This window comes from Chiloscyllium plagiosum, chromosome 6 (assembly GCF_004010195.1).
Source record: "Chiloscyllium plagiosum isolate BGI_BamShark_2017 chromosome 6, ASM401019v2, whole genome shotgun sequence".
In the NCBI taxonomy this organism is placed as follows: domain Eukaryota; kingdom Metazoa; phylum Chordata; class Chondrichthyes; order Orectolobiformes; family Hemiscylliidae; genus Chiloscyllium; species Chiloscyllium plagiosum.
Window position 1 is genome coordinate 6541882 of NC_057715.1, and position 24808 is coordinate 6566689.

At 39.5% G+C, this 24808-nt stretch overlaps 1 protein-coding gene across 3 annotated transcripts in view; it reads right to left on the minus strand.

Annotated features, from left to right (window-relative positions):
- LOC122550442 (transmembrane protein FAM155A-like) overlaps nucleotides 1–14229 on the minus strand; it is a 521930-nt gene extending 507701 nt beyond the window's left edge. For all 3 annotated transcript variants that reach the window (XR_006311855.1, XM_043691179.1, XM_043691177.1), the window contains exon 1: nucleotides 11448–14229. Coding sequence is in view for 2 of the 3 variants with exons in the window: in XM_043691179.1 (XP_043547114.1) it covers nucleotides 11448–12179 (732 nt within the window). In the remaining variant the exon portion in view is untranslated. The remainder of the gene's footprint in view (nucleotides 1–11447) is intronic.
- Nucleotides 14230–24808: the final 10579 nt, after the last annotated feature.

Below are 24808 nucleotides of genomic sequence, written 5' to 3' on the forward strand. Positions count from 1 at the left end.
ATTACTTACAGTGTGGAAACAGGCCCTTCGGCCCAACAAGTCCACACCGACCCACCGAAGCGCACTGACCCAGACCCATTCCCCTACATTTACCCCTGCACCTAACACTACAGGCAATTTAGTGTGGCCAATTCACCTGACCTGCTCATATTTGGACTGTGGGAGGAAACCGGAGCACCCGGAGTAAACCCACGCAGACACAGGGAGAATATGCAAACTCCACACAGTCAGTCGCCTGAGGCGGGAATGATATGAGCAGGGTGTTGTAATGGGTGGACAAATGGCAAATGAAATTTAATGTGGAGAATTGTGAAGTGAATCATTTTAGTAGAAAAATTCCTGACAAGTTATATAAAAAGAGTATAATTCCAAATAGGGTTCAGAAGGAGCACCTGGATTTATTTGTACATAAAGACATGTACAGACATGTTGAGAAACAAGTTAATAAAGCAGCACCCTCGGCTTTATTACAGTATAGAACATTGGCATAGAGTTAAGAAGCAAGGAAATTGTGCCAAACTTGTACAAACTAATGGTTTGGTCCCAACTGGTATGTCTTCAATTGTGGGCACCACACTTAGGAATGATGTGCAGAAAGGATTCATAGGAATGAGCAACTTCAGTTCCATAGATACATTAGAGAAGCTGATAAGAAGAAACAAAGAAAAGAAAATGTACAAGAGGATTTGATGTTGGGGTTCAAAGTCACGAAAAGTTTGGGCAGAATATGTAAAAAGGAACAGCAAGATGGATCATGAACTAGAGAACACCTGCAGACTTTGGCAAATGATGTTGAGGAAAATCCTTTCTCTTATTGCAGCTGGTTAAGATCTGGAATGCTCTGCCTGTGAGCTTAGTGGAGGCAGGTTCAACAGAGACCTTCAAAAGGACCTTGGATTATTATATGGAGAGGAAGAATGCACAGGGTACAAGGAGAGGGTGGGCGAATGATATTAAACCTGCAGCCCTTTCAATAAACCAGCATGATATGCCAAATGGCTTCCTTCTGAGTTGTTATCAATTCTGACAATCCCATGCTGTTATAAGGGAATGCTGTGAGGTTGCAACTACAGTCTTTCAAATGAGATGTTAAAGTAAACTTAGCTTTCCAGGTAGATTTTAAATATCCTGTGTGTTATTATGTCAAAGAACAGTCGAGTTCTTTGTGAAGTCTTGATCTACATTTACCCACAAACCAATGATTAAAACTGATAGTCTAATATGACCACACAGCTGTTTGTGCAATTTTGTTTAGTACAATTTGGCACCTGACTTTCTTATATAACAATAAAAAACTTTAAAATGTTCATAATTGGTTGTACCAAATGCTTTGATATGTTCTGAGATCCTTAAAGGCAGAACATAAACATAGGTCTGTCTTTCTTTCCTAGATTTTCCTGGCATTTAATATATATTCTTACCCATTGTCTAAGAGAACTGTCCTACAGCAGATAATCAAGAACTAATCTGAAACAGCTTTGTGTATGAAGAAGGGTCACTGGACGCAAAATGTTAACTCTGCTCTCTGTCCACAGATGGTATCAGATCAGCTGAGTTTCTCCAGCAATTTCTGTTTTTATTTCACATTCTCAGCATCTGTATTTCTTTATTTTATTTTTGTGTCTAATTTGTTGAGGAGTGGGAACAGTTTCTGACACTTTAAATTACCAAAGCAGCAAGACTTTTACTATTCTTGACATGATAACTCAGCACAGGTCTCACAAAACTCCTAAAGTCAATTAGATGATTAACATTACAGAAACCTAATTATCCTGCTATATGAAGGATCTTATTAAATCAGAAATGGTGCAGAAAAAGATTTGCAAGGATGTTACTGAAACTAGTGAGTTTGATATAGAAGGAGAGGCTGGGACACTTTTAAATGGAGCGTAGGAGGTTGACCTTACGGAGGTTTATAAAATCATGAAAGGTACAAATAAAATGAATTGCAAAGATGCTTTTTCCTGACTGGGCATGGGTTTAAGGTGAAAGGGGAAAGATTTAAAAAGGACCTGCGGGCAACTTTTTCACACAGTAGTGTGTATATGGAATGAATTGCCAGAGAAAATTATAGGTGCAGGAATAGTTACAACATTTAAAAGACATTTGGAGAGGATTAGAGGGATATGGGCCAAATACAGGCAAATGGGACTAGTTTAGTTTGACAAAGGTGATAAGCAACGACAAGTCAGACCAAAGGGTCCGTTTCTGTGCTGTATGACACTATAATTCCATTAAGGTCAGTTAGAAGTACTAATCTTGATTATGAAATAGAAAACAATGGTTACATTCTCTAATTTTAAAGTATGAGAGAAGACCAAAGAAAATTAATAATAGGAACATTAATCCAGCATTTAATAAATTATATATAATGCAAGATTAGTTTTCTGTATTCAGTATTCATGATTGCACTTAAGACATAAATTACAATAATTAAACAAAATGAAACCTGAAAAAAGGCTTTTGCCCGAAACGTCGATTTTCCTGCTCCTAGGATGCTACCTGACCTGCTGCGTTTTTGCAGCACCACCCTAATCTTGACTCTAATCTCTAGTCTGCAGTACCCACTTCCACCATGTATTTACATATATTTGAGGCATTTGGAATGTCCAATAACTGAATGGACACCTATTTAGCTTCAGCAGAAAGATCTTAGATAGTGGTCTTTTCCCACTGCACCTTGGCGGCAGCTACTCCAAGCTTTATTCTCAGTAATTCTATAGGGGTTCCTTAATATTTCACCCTATCAAATGCCAAGGGCAATTGTCATCATCTAAACTCTGGGATTCAGCTCTTTTGTCATGTCCATGTTTGGATCAAGGTTGTATTGAGTCTTGGAGCAAAGTAATCACTGGCATGTGAATACTGTCTTTTTTCCTGCATTATTTAGTATTTGTATCATGATGTTAGTGTGAAACAGAATCATGATAAATCAGCATCCTTACTGCTTTGCTGAATAATAATGCACTGACCGTTTAAAATCAATGTTCCTCAGTGCAGACGCTTATCTTAGGAATGATGTTTGCCAACAACATTCATCAATGGAAAATCAGATCACCAGATGTTTAAATATTTCCCTCATCAACATCTTATAATTGGGAATAAAAGGGAAAATCTCATTGAATGGGTGGTTCAAATGATGGCTATTCCCGGTTGCAAAGTTGCTGTCATTGCATCTGTTTAATGAGCTCAGCGCTTTGTAATCACTCATATTCACAAAGACAAATTATTTTCTTTTCCCGTTAGATTCTATACTGGTGGAATCATAGGCTGTTGATTTGGACTTTTGGGCACCTAACAGGTAGGGTGCACTCATAGTCTGCCTGTTCAACCAATGAAGAAGTAAAAGTCATTTTTAGGTCTGTGCTTCAGGCCTCCTAAAACCTGCTCATCATAAAAAAGCTATGATGCACTTCCATATTCAGGCTAGGGGAGATGTAACTCCAAATATGGGAAGGGAGAAGATCATGACTGCTGAGGAGTCAAAGGTCTGGTGATGTAATTTAATATAAAAATGGACCTACCACCCAAAGCTAAACAATAGCTCCAAGGTCAGCCAGATGGACCTCCGAGAATGTGAGTTCCCTTATTGGGGCAGTTAATCTGGTTCAATCAAGGAGCCCTGGCTGACAGACATAAACAGTGTGTCAGCGGTTGTTTTCTCTCTGGGACCTGGCTCTATGCTAATGGGATCAGTGTCATATATGATGCACGTGTAAATAAAGGGTGTCTTGGTGACAGGTTACCAGCCTTTGTGGACCCGTCTCTACCTTTATGCTGTGATTCATCAGATACAGATAAGTAAATCAAGTGGATTTCTAATTTCCAGGCTGATTGTCATCCATTCCTTTTTCTGTTCAACTGCTCTTCTCTCTCTTTCTAATTAAGGTTATTCTGAATAAATTATTATTTGTTTGTTTAAAAGTTGCTGAAAAAGATTCTTGGCACTTGAAGTCATAATCATGTTAATTGGATGCATCTGTGATTCATACGCAATCAACCACCTCATGGCAGTTATGTAAGAAATCTTACTGATTCCATACTTAACTACAGACTAAATTTCACGATAGTTCATTAATGATTTGTAGCCTAAGCAATAGGTAATAGATTGTCGATAGATATTGAAGAAAGATAGTAGCTACAGATTGGGCTTTTAAAAAAAGTCTTTAAAGGTACATTCATGATGCAGGTACATGGAAGTTCTGTTATACCTGTCCAAACAAATAGGGTTCATCTATTGAATATGCTAATTGAGACTGTATTAACATTCCTATTCTGTATTAATACAAGATAGTTTTCAGTGTTTGTGCAACAATAACCAAATAATACAAGTGTTAAGAATGCAAAAGAAAAAAAAATGCAAATGTTTTGTGCTGATTGCAACCGCTCAAAGTGTTTCGCATCCAAAACTACAATTTCAATTGTAGTTACTGCTGTAATCTTGGAAAACATTGCAGCCAAATGACATTCAATCAAGTCCCACAAACAGCTATGAGACATGAACTAGGTAATCTAGGGGATAAATATTAGCCAGAAGTCTTCTGGTCTTCAAAGAGTGAACTGCACTCTTACATCAATTTGAGAGGATAGCTAAGGTCTTGATTTAATGCCACTTCCAAAAATGCAGCACTTCATCCACACTACACAAGAATGTCAGCCTAGATTTGTTGCTCAATGCTCTGAAATGGGATTGAACCCAAAACCAGAGGCATGACCATTATCAGCTGCATGATGGTTGAGTGCCTAGTCTAACTGCCTAGGTGTATAATACTCTTATCCAGTGGTTTAACCAGTGTCTGTTTCTGGATTTCTCATGTTGAATATTTTGTGTGCGTAATTGAATTAATATTGAATCCTTTTTAGATTAAGAAAATAACCTACTGCTTAATGTTTTCAAAATGACACTTTTAGATACTTTGAAAGCAATATGTGTGGTACATGTGCAAAGCTCTCTCCTGGGAGCCAAGTTCAAACAGCAATCTGCAATACCACTCAGATCATGTCAGTTACATTTCACATTGTACTCATTGATGTGGGCCCGAATAGTATCAATTGGAGTTAACCTTACGACCACTGAGCATTTTAAGAACATAACAACAAGTTTACTCATCAGTCAGATGATTCCCAATTTAATACCTATGTTATACATTTAGGTAGTTTAAAAAATATCCTTTATTGGAGGTTGTTAAAGGCATATCAGTTGCCCCTCTTCAGATATTGCTCAGTATGTTTCTGAAAATTTACAAGAGTATTACATTTATTTTCTCATTTCTAATTTTTTATTTCAATCTGGAACAGGTTCTAACGTGAGTATGGACTGTGGGTTTCAAGATGTTAGAAACTGATATTTTTAAAAAGTTCATCAATAGACACCTACCTGCATCAGACAAAGACATAGCATCTCATTTTAAATAGTAACCCAGGTGTACAGGTATAAAGTGAAAGAGAGAAGAAGAGTTCACATTACTGTATCAGCTAATTTCAGCCAAGTTAAAGGGTGATATTTTCCAAAATAAAAGCACTTATTATGCATCTCAGCAGGAGACTGGAATATGATTGTCAGCTAATGAAAATTGAACACTGCACAACTTAGATAATTAAAAAAAGATTTCCTTACAAAGTGTACAAAATAATGTTTAAGATGATAAGATTTAGGTATATAAGATAATTAAAAAGTAAGATTTCAATAAAACTTTTTAAAATCAAATGCATTTAATTGTATTCAAATAATTACCTTTATGATAGGATCTGACCCTCAAATTTCCCCTCCAGAGGTAGCTTTCTACACTGTTCTATGAGAGTTAATAAAAGTTACATTATTTAAACTGGTACTGTACTAAGAATTATGTTTTACAGTTGTCACAAGGCTAGCTCCATGATCAAATAGGATTTTGTAAATATAGTCAACAAATAGTTTTTCATAAAACCTTCAGAGGTGTTATGAGCTGCAGGATAAGGAGGTTTGGAGGTGAGTAAAATCATTACTCTGTTCTTATCTGCAATTAAAATTGAAATTAGCATAATTAAAATGAAATATATTTTCTTTCCAAATGTTCTGCACAAAACTATTTAACCTTGAGGATAAAAAACAAAGTTATGAGAAGAGCAATGCAGAATATACCAGAATAAAGATAAAAAAATCTAAGTACATATGGAGAATAATCACTCCTGAATCCAATTTATTAGGGATAATCAGCTATTATTTGAGTCATAAAAACATGGATTCATTTATGCTGATTTATGACACTAACAAAATAGATTTTTATTTACTTTTGAAGATAAAATAAAAGGCAGCACTTAAGTTGAGAGCAAACATAACATCAAATAGCTGCATAAAATTCAACTTTACACAAAATAGAAGCATATATTTTTAACCTGTCCAAGGCAGTTCATTGACAAAACTTCACAAGTACATAACGGGGGTGTAATTGAACACTTAGTTGGGTCACAACATATAATTAATGACTGTTCTATATAAGTCACTGAAAACTTATTTCTATTTGATACCAGAAATCACAGGTCAACAAATCAGCCAATTAGGTGAATAAAGGAAACAATGCTTCATATTATGCCACTTGACGTATTTCAAAACTGAATAGAATTATGTACTGTATCAATTACATTCCAATAAAGAAACCATACAAAAGAAATTCCACAATTCAAAGCAAACTCTCAAGCATGAACTTTTCTTTTGAACAATCATCAATTAGTTGGCCAGTGAAGTGGACAATTGTTGAAAGACTTTGGTGTATCTTAAAGTTGGTGTGTTATTTGTAGGACCGTTGCCTGGAGTAGGAATTACGCTTGGCCTCCAAAATTCAACTATCCTAATCCAATGCAGTTATGAAGAATATAAATCCATTGAGTCATTGGGAGAATGTAATTGCTAGATATGTGAAGCAGCATTGACCAAGGTTGCATTTATGGAGCCTGGAGTCTGAAATTCTGAAATCCCTTGACTTTTCTGAGGAAGAGTACCTTCCTCAGAAAAGTCAAGGGATTTCAGAATTTCATTCAACTAACCTGGCAATTGATATATATTCTGCAAAATTCAGTTTTAAATCATGGTTCTACTGGCAACAGGAAGACAATTTCTAATTTAAATGAGACTATTACCTAATTTGAGGGCTGATGTACCAAGAAGCTTTATATCCTAATGAATATTGTCTTGCCACTCGCGTTAGGTTGAATGGTTGCAAATCCACCCTTTGTTTTCCTTCTCTAAATTGCTAAGAATTTTTCTTTCCATTTCTTGAATACTGCCTTGCATTCAAGAGCAGAGAAAAATCATCATTCAATAGAAAAAAAACAAATAATGAAAAATTGAAATAAAAGAGAAAATGTTGGAAGCAGGTCAAGTTAACGTTTTAGCCCAATGACCTTTCAACTGAAGAAGGTGGAGATTGATAGTTTAATAGCAAGCACAAGTTTAAGGACATGGGATCAGAAAAAGGACAAAATTGAGAGAAATGTGATAAGGTACAGTGCAGATGTGATTAAATAACATCAGTCATTATGGCCCATGCTGAAGAAAGTGGTAATGAGAAAAGCATTGAAATAAAAATGGTCCATAAATATAGTTTGCTGTGGTGTATGAATGGAGAAGGTTGGGGGAGAGGGGAAGGGGGGCAGGCAACAATGAAAAATGTGTCAAAAAGGCACCCACACCAAAATCTGTGATGTAGGAAAGCCAGATCATTACTGTTAATTATGTTCCAAGAGTTCTCTTTCAATGCTCCTCTTGGAGTTCTAAGTTTTATACTCTGTAAAATTAATCATTTCTATATTACAGTGGAACTGTGTGTAGAGAGTGCTGAAAACTTCTTCAACCTTCTTATTTGTTCCTGTCACTTTTAAAAGTATTTGAACTGATGCTGGAATATACAAGCATAGGTCCTAAATTCCATAATCAATTGGTAATTCTTCCTGCATGATGTAATTGACAATGAATGACAGCATATATATTTTGACTATGGGAGATCAATACATGAAGTATCATCCTGTAAATACCCTTAGTTCATACATCCATTAAAAAAAAGTTTAAGATCGTGTAAAAATAATTCTAAGTGTGTAGGAATAGACACACAGGGCTACAATTATTTGTTTTTACATTAGAAAAAGTCATGTAATATGTTATCTTGGCAGAAAATCAAATGGGCATATTTGTACAAGAAATGAAAATTCACTTTCAAGTCTGAAATCCATAAATGATGCATACATGTTGCCACTTCTACTGATCATTTTTGTTGCATGTGCACAAAATATTGATCAAGTGCTCAGTTATATATTTATATATAATATATTTTAGATATGAAAGAGGAAAAAAAGATAAGCATTGCTCTGGATTACCCAAATGTGATTGCTAAATCACATCTTACTGTTAATATGTAGATGGAACTGACTTCCATGAAAATCGAGGGAACTGAGTCAAATAATAGCCAGTAGATAGAGGGAATCTTGATTTATTGCTGAAATGCATTTTACCATTAGCAACCAATGGCCGCAAAATTGTGATTGTAACCAATGAAACTATAAACAAGATGAAACTATAAACAAGGTGTGCCTCCCTGATGATTCTACCCTTCCACCTCCACTGTCCTAGTCCTCAAAGCGTGTACTGCTCCACTGCAAAAGGCTGAAGACATTTTCAAGGTCTGAAGCTTCAAACCATGAGATAACCTCAAGTATACTCAAAACCATACCTTAGATGTTTAATTTATAAGATGTTTTCTTTGATAATGATATAAATTTTGGAGTGAAAAAGATTCTTTTTTTTCTTTTTAGAATAATCCTAAACATCTTACACTTCCTTAGCTCCTAATTAGATTTGGTTACTTTAAGGTCAATATTTTTATAGTACATAATGAACAATCTTTTATTATTACAAAAGTTATATTTAAAGTCTGGATCTTCTTATTTGGAAAAAGAGCCACACATGTAATTGCATTTTTAATTGTATGTAGATAACAATTTATTTTTCTCAAATTAAAGAATAAAAGCACATTATGTATTTCATCTCTACATCATTTTTATCAACTCTTTTCATTTTACACCTCACTGATTCAACCAACTATAAAGAGCTTTCTATGCTGAATCCAAATCTCTCCAATAATAATCATTGGTGAAATGAGTTTACTTGACTATATTGCTGATCTTGAAATGATTCATACTGAATATTTCTGCAAGCAAATCATTATTGTGTTGAAATAAGACCTTGGTAGTGATTTATATTAATTGGCATTTTAACTCTCAAACATTGAGAAAACAAAGAACCTTGTATATACACAGACTACTAAGTACTTCCCAGTTTCCTGAAGACAAATATTGTTGCTTTTTTTGCTGTCAATTGATGCAGCTATCATGGCAGCATGCAAATGTCATATCACTTTATTGTTAATGGATTATCAAAAATCTATTCGCCAACTGTGACAAAACAGCAGCTGAGAAGATGAAAACATCAAAACAAATATAGAATAAAACCACTTAAGAAATAATTCTAAAACATCTAGTCTACACATACTTGGAATCTTCTGTGTACATAAATGGCAATCCTATGGCTACTGATCTTAGAAATACATTGAGTTCCCATTCCACTGTGAATAAACAGTAATTTTTCAAAGGTTTGATATTTAACAGATTGTTACTCAGCACCAAGCGTAAAATGAACTTGTTGATTTGGTGTGTGTGTAATTCTACCTTTTCACAGAAGCCATAATCCATTCATCTATTGACATATACATTCCAATTGACACATTTTGAAATCTTTTGAAAGCAAATAAATGAAGACAGTAAAATCTGCAGTAAAATAATGCGAACATAAAATGCACTTTTTTGTTTCAAATTTCTATAACATAGATGTCACGAAATGCACAATATGGATCTAACATTCTTTGAACTACAACAATATCTTCTCTAGAAAACCTATTTAATATACATTCAACACCACAAAACCATTCTAGATTATTATGAAAAATAATTGAACATATTTGAGAATCAAATTCGCAATAAAAGTACTTATCGCTAGAAAATAGATTATCGCTAGAAAATAGCGCGATAGTATCCAATCTAGATACTTAACAGGAAAATGTCCAACATTCCCATGATCATCTGCTCCTCGATCGCCTTGTGTTTTCAGCACCCTGGAGAGCAACTAATGTTGATTGGCTGTGGTGCCACTTCAAGCTTAGAATTTACGCCAAATGCTTAGTTTCATTACACAAAACGGATGGAAATATGACTTTCGACCGTCCCGGTTTCTCTTCTGCCTTTCATTGGCACTGACCCATACCCCTATTCCATTCGCTTCCAGCGCTTTACCCTCAACATCTCTGAAAATGCACTGCCTCTCGCAGCTCTTAGTGTTTGAACATTAGTTTTTAAATGTAGACAGCAATTTCTTCAATGGTGAAGGCTGATGCGCAATCAATATTAATGTTGCCAAGGGATTTGTTGAGTGAATGCTAAGTGGAAATTGGGTGTGCAGTATACCCCGTTCCCTGAGCACCCGCCGAGTGTGCTGGGAAAGTTTCTGACTGCTTGCTGCTCAATAGCGCTGTGAATACAGCTGGAATCTAACAGTTAGGATTCCTCTGTGTTGCATGTGAGGATGTGCAAGGAATAACGATGAGCCTAATTGAAATTCTGCCACGATGGTTGGACTGCTGAGGCTCCTGCTTCGACATTGCATGTGGGCCATCATTCTTATTGTTCTTAAATTATCCAACAGTGTGTTCGCATCTAGACTCTTCAAGCACAACTCAAGCAAAATAGGAAGAAACGGACAATGGCCATTGGCGATTTCCCCAGTGCGAGTTCCGGGAATTCACACACACACACATACACACACACATTGCTGAGAGAAGGCAACAAGTAACCCAAACGAAGCATTGAAACACAAGGTTTACAGCACGTTGAGAGCTGACAATTGTTGTATCTAAACTCCACTTTGAGAATCTGCCTGAGTTGTAATTCAGGTTTTGTGTTGTATTCAACTAAAAAGGGCACGCTTCCATTGTGGTTCGCTAGCGCATTGCTGAGATCTACAACCACTGCAAGTCGGTTCCATGGCAAACAGCTGAGAAGCATGTGCTAATCTTTTGGAAAAAAAACCCATATGAGCGCCGCAGTACTAAATCTCCACTTTCCCGCTATACTCTCCCTATCAGTAAAGATAAACAGTCCCACGGTCATTTACTTGCGCCGCTTGTCCGCACTTTATCACTGCGCAAAATCGCCAGCACTTCACTCCGCCCCAGTTGGCTAAGAGACAATATTTTGGGAAGCAACGTTCTGCTTTCTTTTTGGCACCTCACCAACAATTCCAAACAACAGTTCCCGAGGAATCCCGGGGCACCACTTGCCAGCAACAAACTGCCGTCGCCATGCCAACAGCAAGACTCTCCAACCCTCCAGGACTCAACAAACAGGAATAAAGTCAACGCTCTTACCTTGCAGTCTTGGATGCAACTTTTCACCGAGTACTCTCCCGAATGTAAATACTTCTGAAACAAGACCTGGAACTCTTCGTACTTCTCCTGGGCGTGCTGGTCTAACCGCTGGTAAGTCTCAACACACTGAACGCAAACGCTAGCATCTCCATCCATCACTACATTGAGATGGCAATTCGAGCCTTCTGGCGTAGGCATCCCAGCGAACAGCTCCGAAAGGGTATAAGACTCACAAAAGGCAAGGTGGAAATTGCGAAAAGACGGCGACCAGGCGCCCCTGCTTAATCGCTCACTCACGCGTCCACAGATAGACTCAGCATCTTCAACAATAAAACACTGGTCAGTTAGACAATGTGGGTAACAAGTTTCTAATTGCCAGCTCGGTCTGGCTGTGATATTACCTATAAAAATAGTATGTTTGCCACTGCTGCTGCTGGCTTCCCTTGGCTGCTCAGGTCTAAGGGAGACGTGGAAAGGTAAGTGATCTGTCCGGTCCCCGCCCATCTTTGCCAAGGTGCCCTGCTCCTGGTCTCTGATCCCGGTCAGATTCGCCTCTGCACACAGCCACAAGTGATCAGAGAGCAGGACGGTGAAAAACAAGAGAGACGCTAGAGACAGTCGCCATTTCTGGGCTCGTTCGGAATCTGTGCAGGGTTTGTCGCTCTGGCGGGGTACATACCAAATTTGTAAACCGTCCCCTTGCTGCCGACACATCCAGGCGCCTCTGGTCATCTTGTAAGCAAGAGCAACGCCGGCCGGTTGCACAATGAATGCTCGCTCGCCCCAATAGACATTGACCGGGATTGTCTGCCTGGTGAGATTCGCCTGTTATCCCCCCGGACGGGATATCCTCTTCAATCTGGCTCCTACCCTCAGCAGACGGTCAACTGCTGCCATCCAATTCCTGGGAGCAAGCACAGGAGGACTGTCGCATCAGAGTCCCCCCAAACCCCAGCCCCCTCCTCCCAATGACTCCCCGGGGGAAAGCCTACTTCTCCGGTGACTGCATCCTGGTCAGGCCACCAGCTCTTGCTGTGCTCTCCCGCTCTCTCCTCAACACACTCTGCAAGATTCACAGCCTGCCACATTCCAGCCTCTCGCATCCAAACCCCATTAACCACCGAGTGTAAGCTCCAACTAAATGCGCGCAGAGAGAGAGAGAGAAAAAAGTTCAACTGTTTCTCCTGATCCAGGCAAAATGTCGCTGGCTCTAATGCTGGGATTGCCACCGATCTCTTCGCTGGATGTCAAGTTGCGGCCATCTTCGCCTCGAATTACCCATTATTATTTTGGGGGGATGGGGAGGGGGGGTGAAGGAGACGATGGTTTGCGTCATCTCTAGCTCTGAGATATCTCCATTCGTGAGACACAGCTGTCTGGTCTTCCAGAGGGAGAGAGTGGGACCCAGACAGACAGAACCCCACAAACTCAATCCTGTTTTACATCAACAGCCCCCTGTCCACTCATCATAGTCCACACCAACACGAAACGAGCAACGGTTTGGCATTTTCAATCCCTGAAGTTTCCTTGAAGGTAACACCGAAAAGTATGCGTTTCCAAAAGATGTCAATAACAAAAAAAGGTGCAGGGTGTGTGGGGGGACTCGACGGGGCGTTGGAACCGAGGGTCCTGCCCGATGGCACTGAGTCCCTCAGTGTTGCTCTGCGCAATTGACGGGAGGCAGGATTCCGGATGGCGAATGGGCGAGAGGACACGAGCCAAACTCAACCTTTCTCAGAGGCTGCGGGTTGCTGTCGGGAACCGTGCTGCAGTACATGGTCCTGCTGCAATCTGGAGCTGGGCTGATCCGTCCGGGCTGTGCTCCTCACAGGGCAGGCGCTCGCTTTCATTGAGTTGACCAAATGTCCTCAACCCCAAAGCAATAATTCTTGCAAAATGCCATCTGACAGCGGAACAACTTCGCGGAGGGGGGAGAAGGGGCTGGCTGGGTGGGTGAGATACATTCCAACGTCTTGGTGCTTGTTACTGAAAGCCGAGTGCTCTGACAGAACTGCTCAGTGTTGGGTTACAACTTGAAACTGGCACCGTGGGCTGATTTGTATTCCTCGCCAGTCTGAGAGGCAGTGACGAGCGCATGCGAAAGCAACAAAAAAAATAAATAAACTATCATTTCGCTTCTTGCCCTACGACACCCGAAGCTGCACCGCACACACCAGCTTTATCTTTGAGAGAGATGTTAGGAACGGCGTGACATTGAGGGACGCTGTTCCCTGAACGAATCACTTCATCAGCGGCAGGAAAACGCGGGGGAATCCTGAGCAATTAGACCACAGTCATGTGCAATTGGAAACGTTAGTGATTACAGCCGGGTGAGACTTTTATGATAAAATAATTCCTTCTTTCAAAAAAAACGAGCTGTTGCATTTATGTAGCACCGTTCACAGCGCAGGAAATACTTTCAAACAGAATTTTGAAGCTGGTTTGAAGGTCATTTACAATATGCGCCCTTTAATTAACCCACAAGAGAGTACCGAAAGCAACAGTGAGATAGAAGTAATTTTAGATTTGCTGTTTGTGGAATAAGTGTTGTACAGGATACCAAGAACCATACTAGAATCTTTTTCCTTCCACCCGTGAGAAGAGATTGGACCTTCGTTCACCCTCTGGATCCAGAGACAGCATCTTCACCGCTCCATCAATATTGTGGTGAAGAGTCAGCCTGCATGTTGAGATCGAAGCTCGACAGTGGCATTTTAACGTTACCATCCTCGAACTTCAACACCAGGGGGCTGCAATCAAGCTAGACGGAACTGCTGGAGGAAGTGGGTACTGCAGATGCTGGAGATTAAAGTCAAGATTGGAGTGGTGCTGGAAGGTCAGGCAGCATCCGAGAAGCAGGAGAATCGACGTTTCGGGCAAAAGCCCTTCATCAGGAATGAAAAGCCCTTCATCAGCCTCATTCCTGATGAAGAACTTTTGCCCGAAACATCGATTCTCCTGCCCCTCGGATGCTGCCTGACCTGCTGTGCTTTTCCAGCGCCACTCGAACCTTGACAGTTGGAAGAATGAAATCAGTGATGAATGTAAGACCTGCCTTGTTTACAACCCGTACATAAATACCACAATCAGGCCATTACATTCCGGCATAGTTGCGCCGTAATAGCACACTAACCACCATTTTAATTCGATACAAACAGCTTGTAACAAATAAACGCACAGGATTTATGGCACACAAGTAATTTGACATAAGTACATGTCCAATATATGGACTTCATTTAAACACGCTCCCATAATTTCTAAACAAAAAAAGTTTTCTTTTCTTTCCGCCCCTTAAAAGTTTAAATATCTCGGCAGTGCAGGAGAGCCTTGAAAGCAGGCCTCCTGGTCTAGAGGCAGGGCTCTTACCTCTGTCAAGAGCATTAGGCTCGGTCCTTACATTCTGGTCTGCTTTCCCCACAAATGCATCTTTACTATTTTCTACCAAACCTTGTGGTAGCAAGTTCTACATTCTTAACACCCAATACCTGATGCGGTACCTCAATTGTTCGTTGGATTTCTTGGTGACTATATGACACATTGGGGGCCTGGTACACTCTTCCAGAAATCATCTCTCTGTTTCAACTCCACTAAAACCTTTCAGATTTTTAAAGGTCCCTACTAGGTTAAATCTCCACCTTTTCTATCTCGCGCTGGTATTTCATCACTGTATTTCTAATTTCTAGACATTCTTCAGTTCGATCGTTAAGTCATTTTGACTTTTGAGTTAAAGAAGGGAACAATTGTGGTCAGCCTGCTACAGGTAGGATGTTGTGAAACTTGAAAGAGTTCAGAAAAAGACTTACAAGGATGTTGTCAGGGTTGAAGGATTTGAACTATCCCGAGAGGTTGAATAGGGTGGGGCTGTTTTCCTTGGAGCTTCGGAGGCTGACGGGTTTTTTAACCTCATAGAGGTTTTTAAATTTATGAGGGGCATGGATAGGGTAAATAGACAAATTGATTCCTGATGAAGGGCTTTTGCCCGAAACGTCGATTTCGCTGCTCCTTGGATGCTGCCTGATCTGCTGTGCTCTTCCAGCACCACTAATCCAGAACTAAATAGGCAAAGTCTTTACCCAGGGGTGGGGAAGTCCATAGCTAGAGGGCATAGGTTTAAGGTAAGAGGGGAAAGATATAAATGGGACCTAAGGGGCAATCTTTTCACGCAGAGGGTGATACGTGTATGGAATGAGCTGCCAGAGGAAGTGGTGGAGGCTGGTACAATTGCAACATTTAAAAGGCATTTGGATGAGTATATGAATAGGAAGTGTTTGGAGGGATATGGGCCAAAGCTTGCAAATCGGACTGGATTGATATAGGATATTTGGTTGGCATGGACGATTTGTACTGAAAGGTCTATTTCCATGCTATATATCTCTATGACGCTATGAGTTCTGAATTTGCAGATAACATCAAACTGGGCTACTGGAGACGGATTTGATGATCAATACTGAAGATTGCTGTGATAAATTACAGAAAGATATTAATAAATTCACTGAATGGAAAATAATTGACTAATGGAGTACAGCCCACAGATAATAGATGTATTATCTTTTAGTTGGAAGAATAGGAAAGAAAAACACCAATTTGTCAGTTAAATCGAGGTGGGGTAATGGAACAAAGATACCGCGGAGTATAATTCTTTTTTAATAAATTCATTGCTTTCCTACCTCAGACGTTCAGCTGCCTGCATTATAATTTGCTACACACGTTCTGCTCTCTCTCTCTCTCACGTTCAATAGCTGTACTTGTAACATTTTAAAAAAACTTGGGGGTTTACAGCACTCACTCGCAAAGCGTCAGGTAACTGAAAGAAATAGAACACTAAAGACCTTGATGTGCCAGAGACCCCGGAGAAACAGAGCGCCGCTGTCTATTTCAGGGAGGAAAACAGCAGAAAATGCGTTATTTATACAAACCAATGAGTCGTAAATTAAAACAATTGGTAAGGGGAGTCAGGGTGAATCAGTCGCGCAACAGTTCAATATTCTAGAAGCGTTTTATGCACAGTACTGAAGCTATTTTCAAATATCTTGAAATCTTGGAACTTTGTCACTGCATTCACCGTGAAGAGACATTAGGATCGTCAGTCCAGTTTCGAAACTACTGATAATGCCAGTGTTGAGTTTACCGTCAGTGTTATTATGGTTATGAGGTCAACAATAAACATAGGACAACTAACATCCAGAAAGAGGATGTATAGTACATAGTCTACCAAATAACTTTGCTCCTAACGTACTGATCATTGAGAAACGACGAAGTCGCTGTAGGCTGAAGAACGAAGAGAATTTTCATTTTTGAATATTTTGATTCAAACAGGGTTCCGGTTAAAACTGAATTCAACAGTCAATTATCACAAAGGTGTAGGGAAACAAGAATGTGGGTACTACAAAGGCATTAAATACATTTTCGAAATTGAATAAGAATCAGGCGATCAAACAATTTGCGGCTCGTGTACGAGATAAATGAAAAGTTTCCCAGAAAAAACGTTTGCTTAACATCACCCTCTAGTGGTTACAATCCTATAGAGAACAATCAGTGAACATAAGTCGTTACATATTTTGTGACTTATTCCGAAAAAATGACATTCAAAGAATGTGATAAAGATTAATTTTTTTTCAGGCATTTGTACGTTGCAGTTGTGTGGTAAAATAAATAATCAGTAAAGAAATCTTGTCTTGCAGAAATAAAACGTAGTTAAAAAAGTCAAATGAGCACAGTCTTCATCTAAGTGTCTAACTTTTGCCTCAAGGTGAAAGGTGTTTTGAAGAGTTAAGATCTAATCCACAGATTTACAGAAGGTTTTCAACAACATCCACATGCAAAAGTTGTGGCTAAAATTAATTTTAACTTAAAATTAACTTTCTGCTATTGACCACGTTAGTTTGTTTATGAGGAGACAGAAGGCAGAGAATAAGCACAGCAGCTATTTAATTTAATTGGAATAAGATGATACATGATATCCCACAAGGATTGGAATTAGTTATCTCAATTGTAATTTATTCATGACTTTGATAAGAATGGAGAGCCATATATTCATTTTTGTCAACATTCCTAAGGTTCGGCATAATGAGTCATGTAAACAGGACTATAAAATTATGAACTGAGATTGAGTGATTAAGCAAGTTGCAAAAATGTGCAATGTGGAGTTCAATACAGGAAGATGCAGTACACCCATTTTATTTGAAGAAGGGATAGAGATAAGTATTATTTAAATTGTGAGAAGTTATGGACAAGAGACAACCAAAGAGATTTAGGGGTCCAAATGTCACTAAAATGTTGTCTCGAGATGCAAAAATAATTCTAAACTTTAACAGAAAGGCAACCTTCATAACTAAAGAGTTCGAATGAAAGGGGATAATGGTTCGATGATATGTCCAGAAAAAACATTGATCTGACCTCATTGGGAGAACTGTTTAAAATTCTTGCACCATATGTGTAAGCATTTTTTTCCTTGGAAGGAGTTCTTTGGAAATTTAACACAATGTTAACAGAGTCTTAATGCTTAGATTATAAGGAATGATACCTAGACATGTGTTCTATTGTTGGTTATTTTACTGACGTTGGTTACATTTTGAAATAAGTTGAAAGGTCAATAAAGTGAAATAGCTTCTGCTGGTGGAGAGTCTAGGACAAGGGCACAAAATGTAGATGTGCTGTTTCATTCATATAATTCTGATTCTATAAGTTTTTGCTTTAAATTGGGTTTCACTGTTGATGTTTACTAAACATGGATTTCCCAGACGTCATCAAGAATCATTAAGTAGGTGATAGAAACCAAATAAGGTACTAACATTTCCTCATTTCCTTCTGCCCAGAGTTGGAGAGAGGATACAGAGCTTGAAGTGAGCTATAGAAGCACAGAATGGTTACAGCACAGCATGACAGGATTTAATCTGTTGGGTCTGTACCAGCTCAGAAATGTAGACATTTGCAGTTCCCCAAGTTCCACAATAGACCTGAAATTTTTTTCTCTTCAGATAATTATCCTATTACCTTTTGAAAGCCATAATTAAATCTGCACTACCACAGTCTCAGGCATTGCATTACATGTCTTGTCCACTCTCAGTGTAAAATCATTTTTCTTCATCTTTCCTCTGTTTTTTCATCAATTAGCTTAACACAACATCCTGCTAATGTGAAAAGTTTCACCCCATCTACCCTACCCAACCCAAACCTCTTGTGATTTTGAATCTCTCTGTTAAATTTCTTTTTAACCTCCTATTTAAGGATAACAGACTCAGCTCTGCCAAACTATCCGTATATCTGATTTCTCTCTTCCCCAAGAACATTCTTCTAAGTTTATGTGCACCATCTCAATAGTTTCACAACCTTCTTAAAATGTATTACCCTGAATTCCATCTAACACTGTACTACAGTTGAAGCTGAACTAGAACTTTATAATGATTTATCATAGTTTTCTTGCTTTTGCACTTTATGCTTCTAATTACTAAGTCCAGGATACTTTATGCTCAATTAACTGCTTACTCAACCTTCTTTGCCACCTTTAATGCCTTGTGCATCTGTACACCCAGACTCCTCTGTTCCTGCATCTATTTTGAATCATGTCTTTTTTTATAATTTTCCTAATTGCTCACCAATATTCATCACTTCATACTTCTTGGCATTGAGTATCATCTACTACTTGCCCACCTATTTCATCAACGTTCATAGATTCTCTTGAAGTCCATCATTATCCACCTCATGATTCACAATAAGACCACAAGGCACATGGGCAGAGAGGTAGGTCATTCAACCAATACACTGCCATTCGATGAGATCATAGCTGATCTGAAAACCTTCCCTCCATATTCCTGCCTTTTCATCTTAACTCACTTTTACTGACTAAGAATCAGCCTATCTCAGCCTTGAATGTATTTAATGGCGCAATATCAGCAGCCCTCTGCTTGATGTCACAAGGAATAAAGGGCTATGGGGAGAATGCAGGTAAGTGGAGTTGAAATGCCCATCAGCCATGATTGAATAGCGGAGTGGACTCGATGGACCGAATGGCCTTACTTCCAATCCTATGTCTTATGGTCTTATGGTCTTATGGTCTTATGGTAAAGAATTTCACAGATTCACTAACCTCTAAGAGAAAAAATTCCTCCTTAACTCTGTCTTACACGTCCAACCCATGGGTGTCATGGTGGTTCAATGGTTAGCACTGCTGCTTCACAATGCCAGGATGTTGTCCAGGTCTTCTTGCATTTGAGCACGGACTGCTTCAGTGTCTGAGGAGTCCTGTTTTGATTCTATCCTTGGGTGACTGTCTGTGTGGAGTTTGCACATTTTCCCTGTGTATGCATGGGTTTCTTTCGGGGTGCTCTGTTTCCTCCCACAGTCCACAGATGTGCAGGTCAGATGAATTGGTCATGCTAAATTGCCCATAGTGTTAGGTGCATTGTCAGAGGAAAATGTGTCTGGATGGGTTACTCTTTGGAGAGTCAATGTTGACTTGGGCTGAATGGTCTGTTTCCATACTGTAGGGAATCTAATCTAATCTAAAAAACCCTTATTATGAGTTTACATACTGTGGTCGTTGACTCTTCCACAAGAGGAAACAACCTTTCTCTCTCTGCTCTATTTCAATAAGGTTGCGACTCATTCTATATTCCCATGAGTACAGGCCCAATCTACTCAACCTTTCCTTATGTGACTGACCTTCCATACCTGCCATTAGTCTAGTGAATCTTGTCTGGACTGCCTCTAATGCAATACATTTTGTTATGGACCAGGTCAGATCCCCTCAAAGCATTTTAAGATGATAGCCCAGATTTTAACTTTTCTAGTTGTTTCAGGCAGATGTAAGGTGGATATCATAGGAGTGATGCAGCTGGTCAAACCACTTGGCTTCAAGTAAAACAGAATTTTTTTACACACCACCGAAGAAAACACAAACAAAAGAAAACCGAATTTAGAGTAACAATGGTTTAGAAACCCAACCATGATCGCAACTGAACAAGGGAGCTGTTCTGATTCCCTGCAACATCCCATTAACACACCCCTTGGCAATAAAAGGTAAATTCAAACACATGCTCTTACAGGAGAAACATCAGAGAGAGAGAGAGGATCAGCCAGGGATCATTTGCTGAAGCATGGAGTCTATTTTCACTATAGCTGCTTCTCTGTCCCCAGCAGTTTCTCTGGGTCCCCAGCTAAAATTAAACCAAACTAGAAATACCCTTGAAATGGGAGAACTGGCCACTCCCTTTTCATTGTACAGGTGTCTTAAAAAGAACAAAAAACCTTTTTACCTGATTGTTGCCTTAGGCAGTATCTGTTAGCCATAATCAAATGGCCTAAGCTCAGACAACTAGGAACCTCTGCCTTTTACAACCCCTTTGGAAAAATCCAAGGACGACAGAAGTAGCGTCATCACAATATTTCCTTACGTCAGGGATCTAAAACTATTTGGAGTATTCCTGCTGTGATTTGACTTGTGTCTTATACATTTTAACAAGTCCTCTATACTTTTCTACTCTACATTCTTTTAAAAAAAACCTGACATTCACTTTACCTTCTTTATTTTCCACTTGGGTGCTACCTTTTTTCTGAGATTCATATACGAGGACAGCAAAATCCCTCTGCTCAGCTGCTTTCCATATAAATAATATTCACCTCCTCTGTCTTTCCTGTCTAAGTGCCCTTGCTCCAATCATGCTGCTAGCAAACAAATATTAAATAAATTTTGACACATTTCAGTTCTGAAGAAGAATCATACTGTGACTTGAAATGCTTTATATGTGTCTCTCTCCATCAATGGTACCACACTTACTAAGTTTCTCTAGCATTCTTCCATGTTTGTCACATAAAAGATTCACCATTCACAATGCACTCTCCTCTACATTGTGGAGGCCAAACACATATTGGATGATTGCTTTACAGAATGCATTTCCTCAATCCCCAAGTTCCCATTTTAATGCTCCATCTTACTCTCAAACTGACATCACTGTCCTTGACATATTTGCACTGTACTAGTTAAGCTTAATGCAAACTTAAGAAGCAACATGGTGACTATCGATTGAGTATGTTACAGTTTCTGTACATGGCATTGAGTTAAGCAATGGGGTCATAAGGCCAGAAGTGGGATGTTTGTTGATGATTGCACAGTGTTCAGCACCATTTGCGACTCCTCAGACACTGAAGCAGTCCGTGCTCAAATGCAACAAGATCTGGACAACATCCAGACTGAGCTGACAAGTGACAAGTAACATTTACACCACACAAATGCTAGAAAATCACCATCACCAGTAAGAGACAAGCTAACTACCGCCCCTTGACATTCAACAGTATTACCATCACTGAATCATCCACTGCCAACATCCTTGGGGTTACTATTGACCAGAAACTCAACTGGACTCACCACACAAACACATTGGCTACAAGACCAGGTCAGAGGCTAGGGATACAGTGGTGGGTAACTTGTCCTGACACCCCAAAGTATATCCACCATCTACAAGGCACATGTCAGGAGTGTGATGAAATACTCCACACTTGCCTGGATGGATGCAGCTCCAACAACACTCAAGAAGCTTGACACCTTCCAGGACAAAGCAACCCGCTTCATTGGCACCACATCTATAAATATTCAATCCCGCCACCACCATCACTCAGTAGCAGTAGTGTATACTATCTACAAGATGCTCTGCAGAAATTCACCAAAGATCCTTAGACAGCACTTTCCAAATCCACAATCACTTCCACCTAGAAGGACAAGGGCAGCAGGTACTTGGAAAGACCACCACCTCCAAGTTCCCCTCCAAACCACTTACCACCCTCAAAATATACCGCTGTTCCTTCACTGTCATTGGGTCAAAGTCCTGGAATTCCCTCCCTACCGGCATTGTGGGTCAACCCACAGCAAGCAGACTGCAGCGATTCAAGAAGGCAGCTCACCACCACCTTCTTAAGGGCAAATAGGGATGGGCTATCAATACTGGCCAGTCAGTGATACCCAAATCCTACAAATGAGTAAAAAAAATCATAACTGAATCTCTGATACCAAATTTATCCCAGGAGAAAGTGAGAACTGCAGATGCTAGAGATCAGAGTCGAAATTGTGGTGCTGAAAAAGCATAGCAGGTCAAGCAGCATCTGAGGAGCAGGAGAATCAACGTTTTGGGCTAAAGCCCTTTATCAGGAATGAGGCTTATGGGCTGAGAGATAAATGGGTGGAGGGTGGGGCTGGGGGAAGGTAGCTGAGAGTGTGATAGGTAGATGAAGGTGGTGGTGAAAGTGATTGGTCAGAGAGGAGTTGGAGCAGGTAGGTGGGAAGGAAGATGGGCAGGTAGGACAGTTCAAGAGCGCAGTGCGAAGTTGGAAGGTGGGGGGAGGGGAAATGAGGAAACTGGTGAAATCCACATTGATCCCTTATGGTTGGAGTGCCCCAAGGCAGAACCTGAGGCATTCTTCATCCAGGTAGTGGGTGGTTTGGGTTTGGCAATGGAGGAGGCCCAGGACCTGCAGCATGTCCTTGGGAATGGGAGGGGAAGTTAAAATGTTTGGCCACAGGGTGATGGGGATGTTTAGTGTGTGCATCCTGGAGATGTTCTGGCTTGTGTAACAAATTTACCAAAGTCTCCAACCCCAGTCCCCTCATATTTGTGTAATTATTTTCTCTAGTTTTCAACTTTAATCTCCCTTTGACTATTCTCAATAAATCTCTGTTTTCTGCTCTGTCATAGGCCATTCTCTCATTTTTCGTCATTCATATCCTTAAAACTATTACATTTCTAATTAGAATTTGTTCTGATGAACGGTCATGACTTGAGATATTAATTGGTTCTTTCTCCACAGAAGCTATCACACCTGTTCAATATTTCCAGCATTTTCTGTTTCAATGGCAGGAATAGCAGGTGAGTCTTAGCACCACCAATAGATGTTGAAGTAGAACATTTTGTATATTCACACCAAGAGACTAATGTAATAGGGGCATGAAGGGATTAATCTATTAAAAAAACAGTTGTGCAAACTTGGCCACAAATGGTTATACAACCTCACATTTCTTGAATCTGTCAGACCTATTTGTTAGTTGTTGTTGACTGAATGCACCTCAACTTAATAAAAACATGAGAACATAAGAACTAGGAGCAGGAGTAGGCCATCTGGCCCTCTGAGCCTGCTCCACCATTCAATACGATCATGGCTGATCTTTTCATGGACTCAGCTCCACTTATCCACCCGCTCACCATCACCCTTAGCTCCTTTACTGATCAAGAACCTATCCATCTTCACTTTAAAAACTTTCAACAAGGTAGCCTCAACTGCTTCAGTGGGCAGGGAATTCCACAGATTCACAACCCTTTGGGTGAGGAAGGTCCTCCTCAACTCAGTCCTAAATCTGCTCCCCCTTATTTTGAGGCTATGTCTCCTAGTTCTAGTTTCTCCCGCCAGTGGAGACAACCTCCCTGCTTTTATCTTACCTATTCCCTTCATAAGTTTATGTGTTTCTGTAACAGCTTAATTGCTGGACTAAATCTGTGTTCACCTAGATTTGACACCTTGAGCAACACAATTTTGTTTCACTATTAGTAGCTGTGCTTCAGATTGTCTAAGGCATTAAGCTCTGAATTTTCTTCTCAAATCCTTTCTCCATTTCTACTGCATATTCCTCTCCTAAAGGAACCAATAAAACCTACCTGTTTGAGCAAATCCCAACATCAGCATTTATGTTTGTAATGTTCCTGTGCAGCATTTTGGGAATGTTACATCACATGATAGGGGCTATACAAACTTAGGTCATTATTCTAATTTGTGTACAACTTTCTGAATACTGTCACAGAAAATTCCACCCTTTAATTTTGTTTTGCATAGGTTATTTGTTATAATTAAGTGAGTGGAATTTTATTAAACTCCATTACAAGCAGAGAGAATGGCCCAAAACATATTCAAGAAATGAAATAATTTAAGAAGGAAACAGATAATTAGCAGTTATATCTACATTTTATTGCACCCAGCTATCCATATTTCAAAACATAGACATTGTAATCCATTCCAAAAATCAGCACATCTGATTGGCATAACAACTTCAATTTTTGAGAAGATTTGTAACTCAGTATGTAAGTTAGCTCGTTGAGCTGGAAGGTTTGTTTTCAGATGTTTCATCACCATACTAGGTAACATCATCAGTGAGAGTTTCTGCTGAAGTGCTGGTGGTATATCCCGCCTCTTTATTTATAGGTTTTGGTTTCTTAAGGTGGGTGATGTCATTTCTGGTTCTTTTTTTTCAAGGGAAGGTAGATGGGATCTAAATCAATGTGTTTATTGATGGAGTTCTGGTTAGAATGCTATGCCTCTAAGAATTCTCGTGTGTGTCTTTATTTTGCCTCTCCTAGGATGTGTCCCAGTCAAAGTGGTGTTCT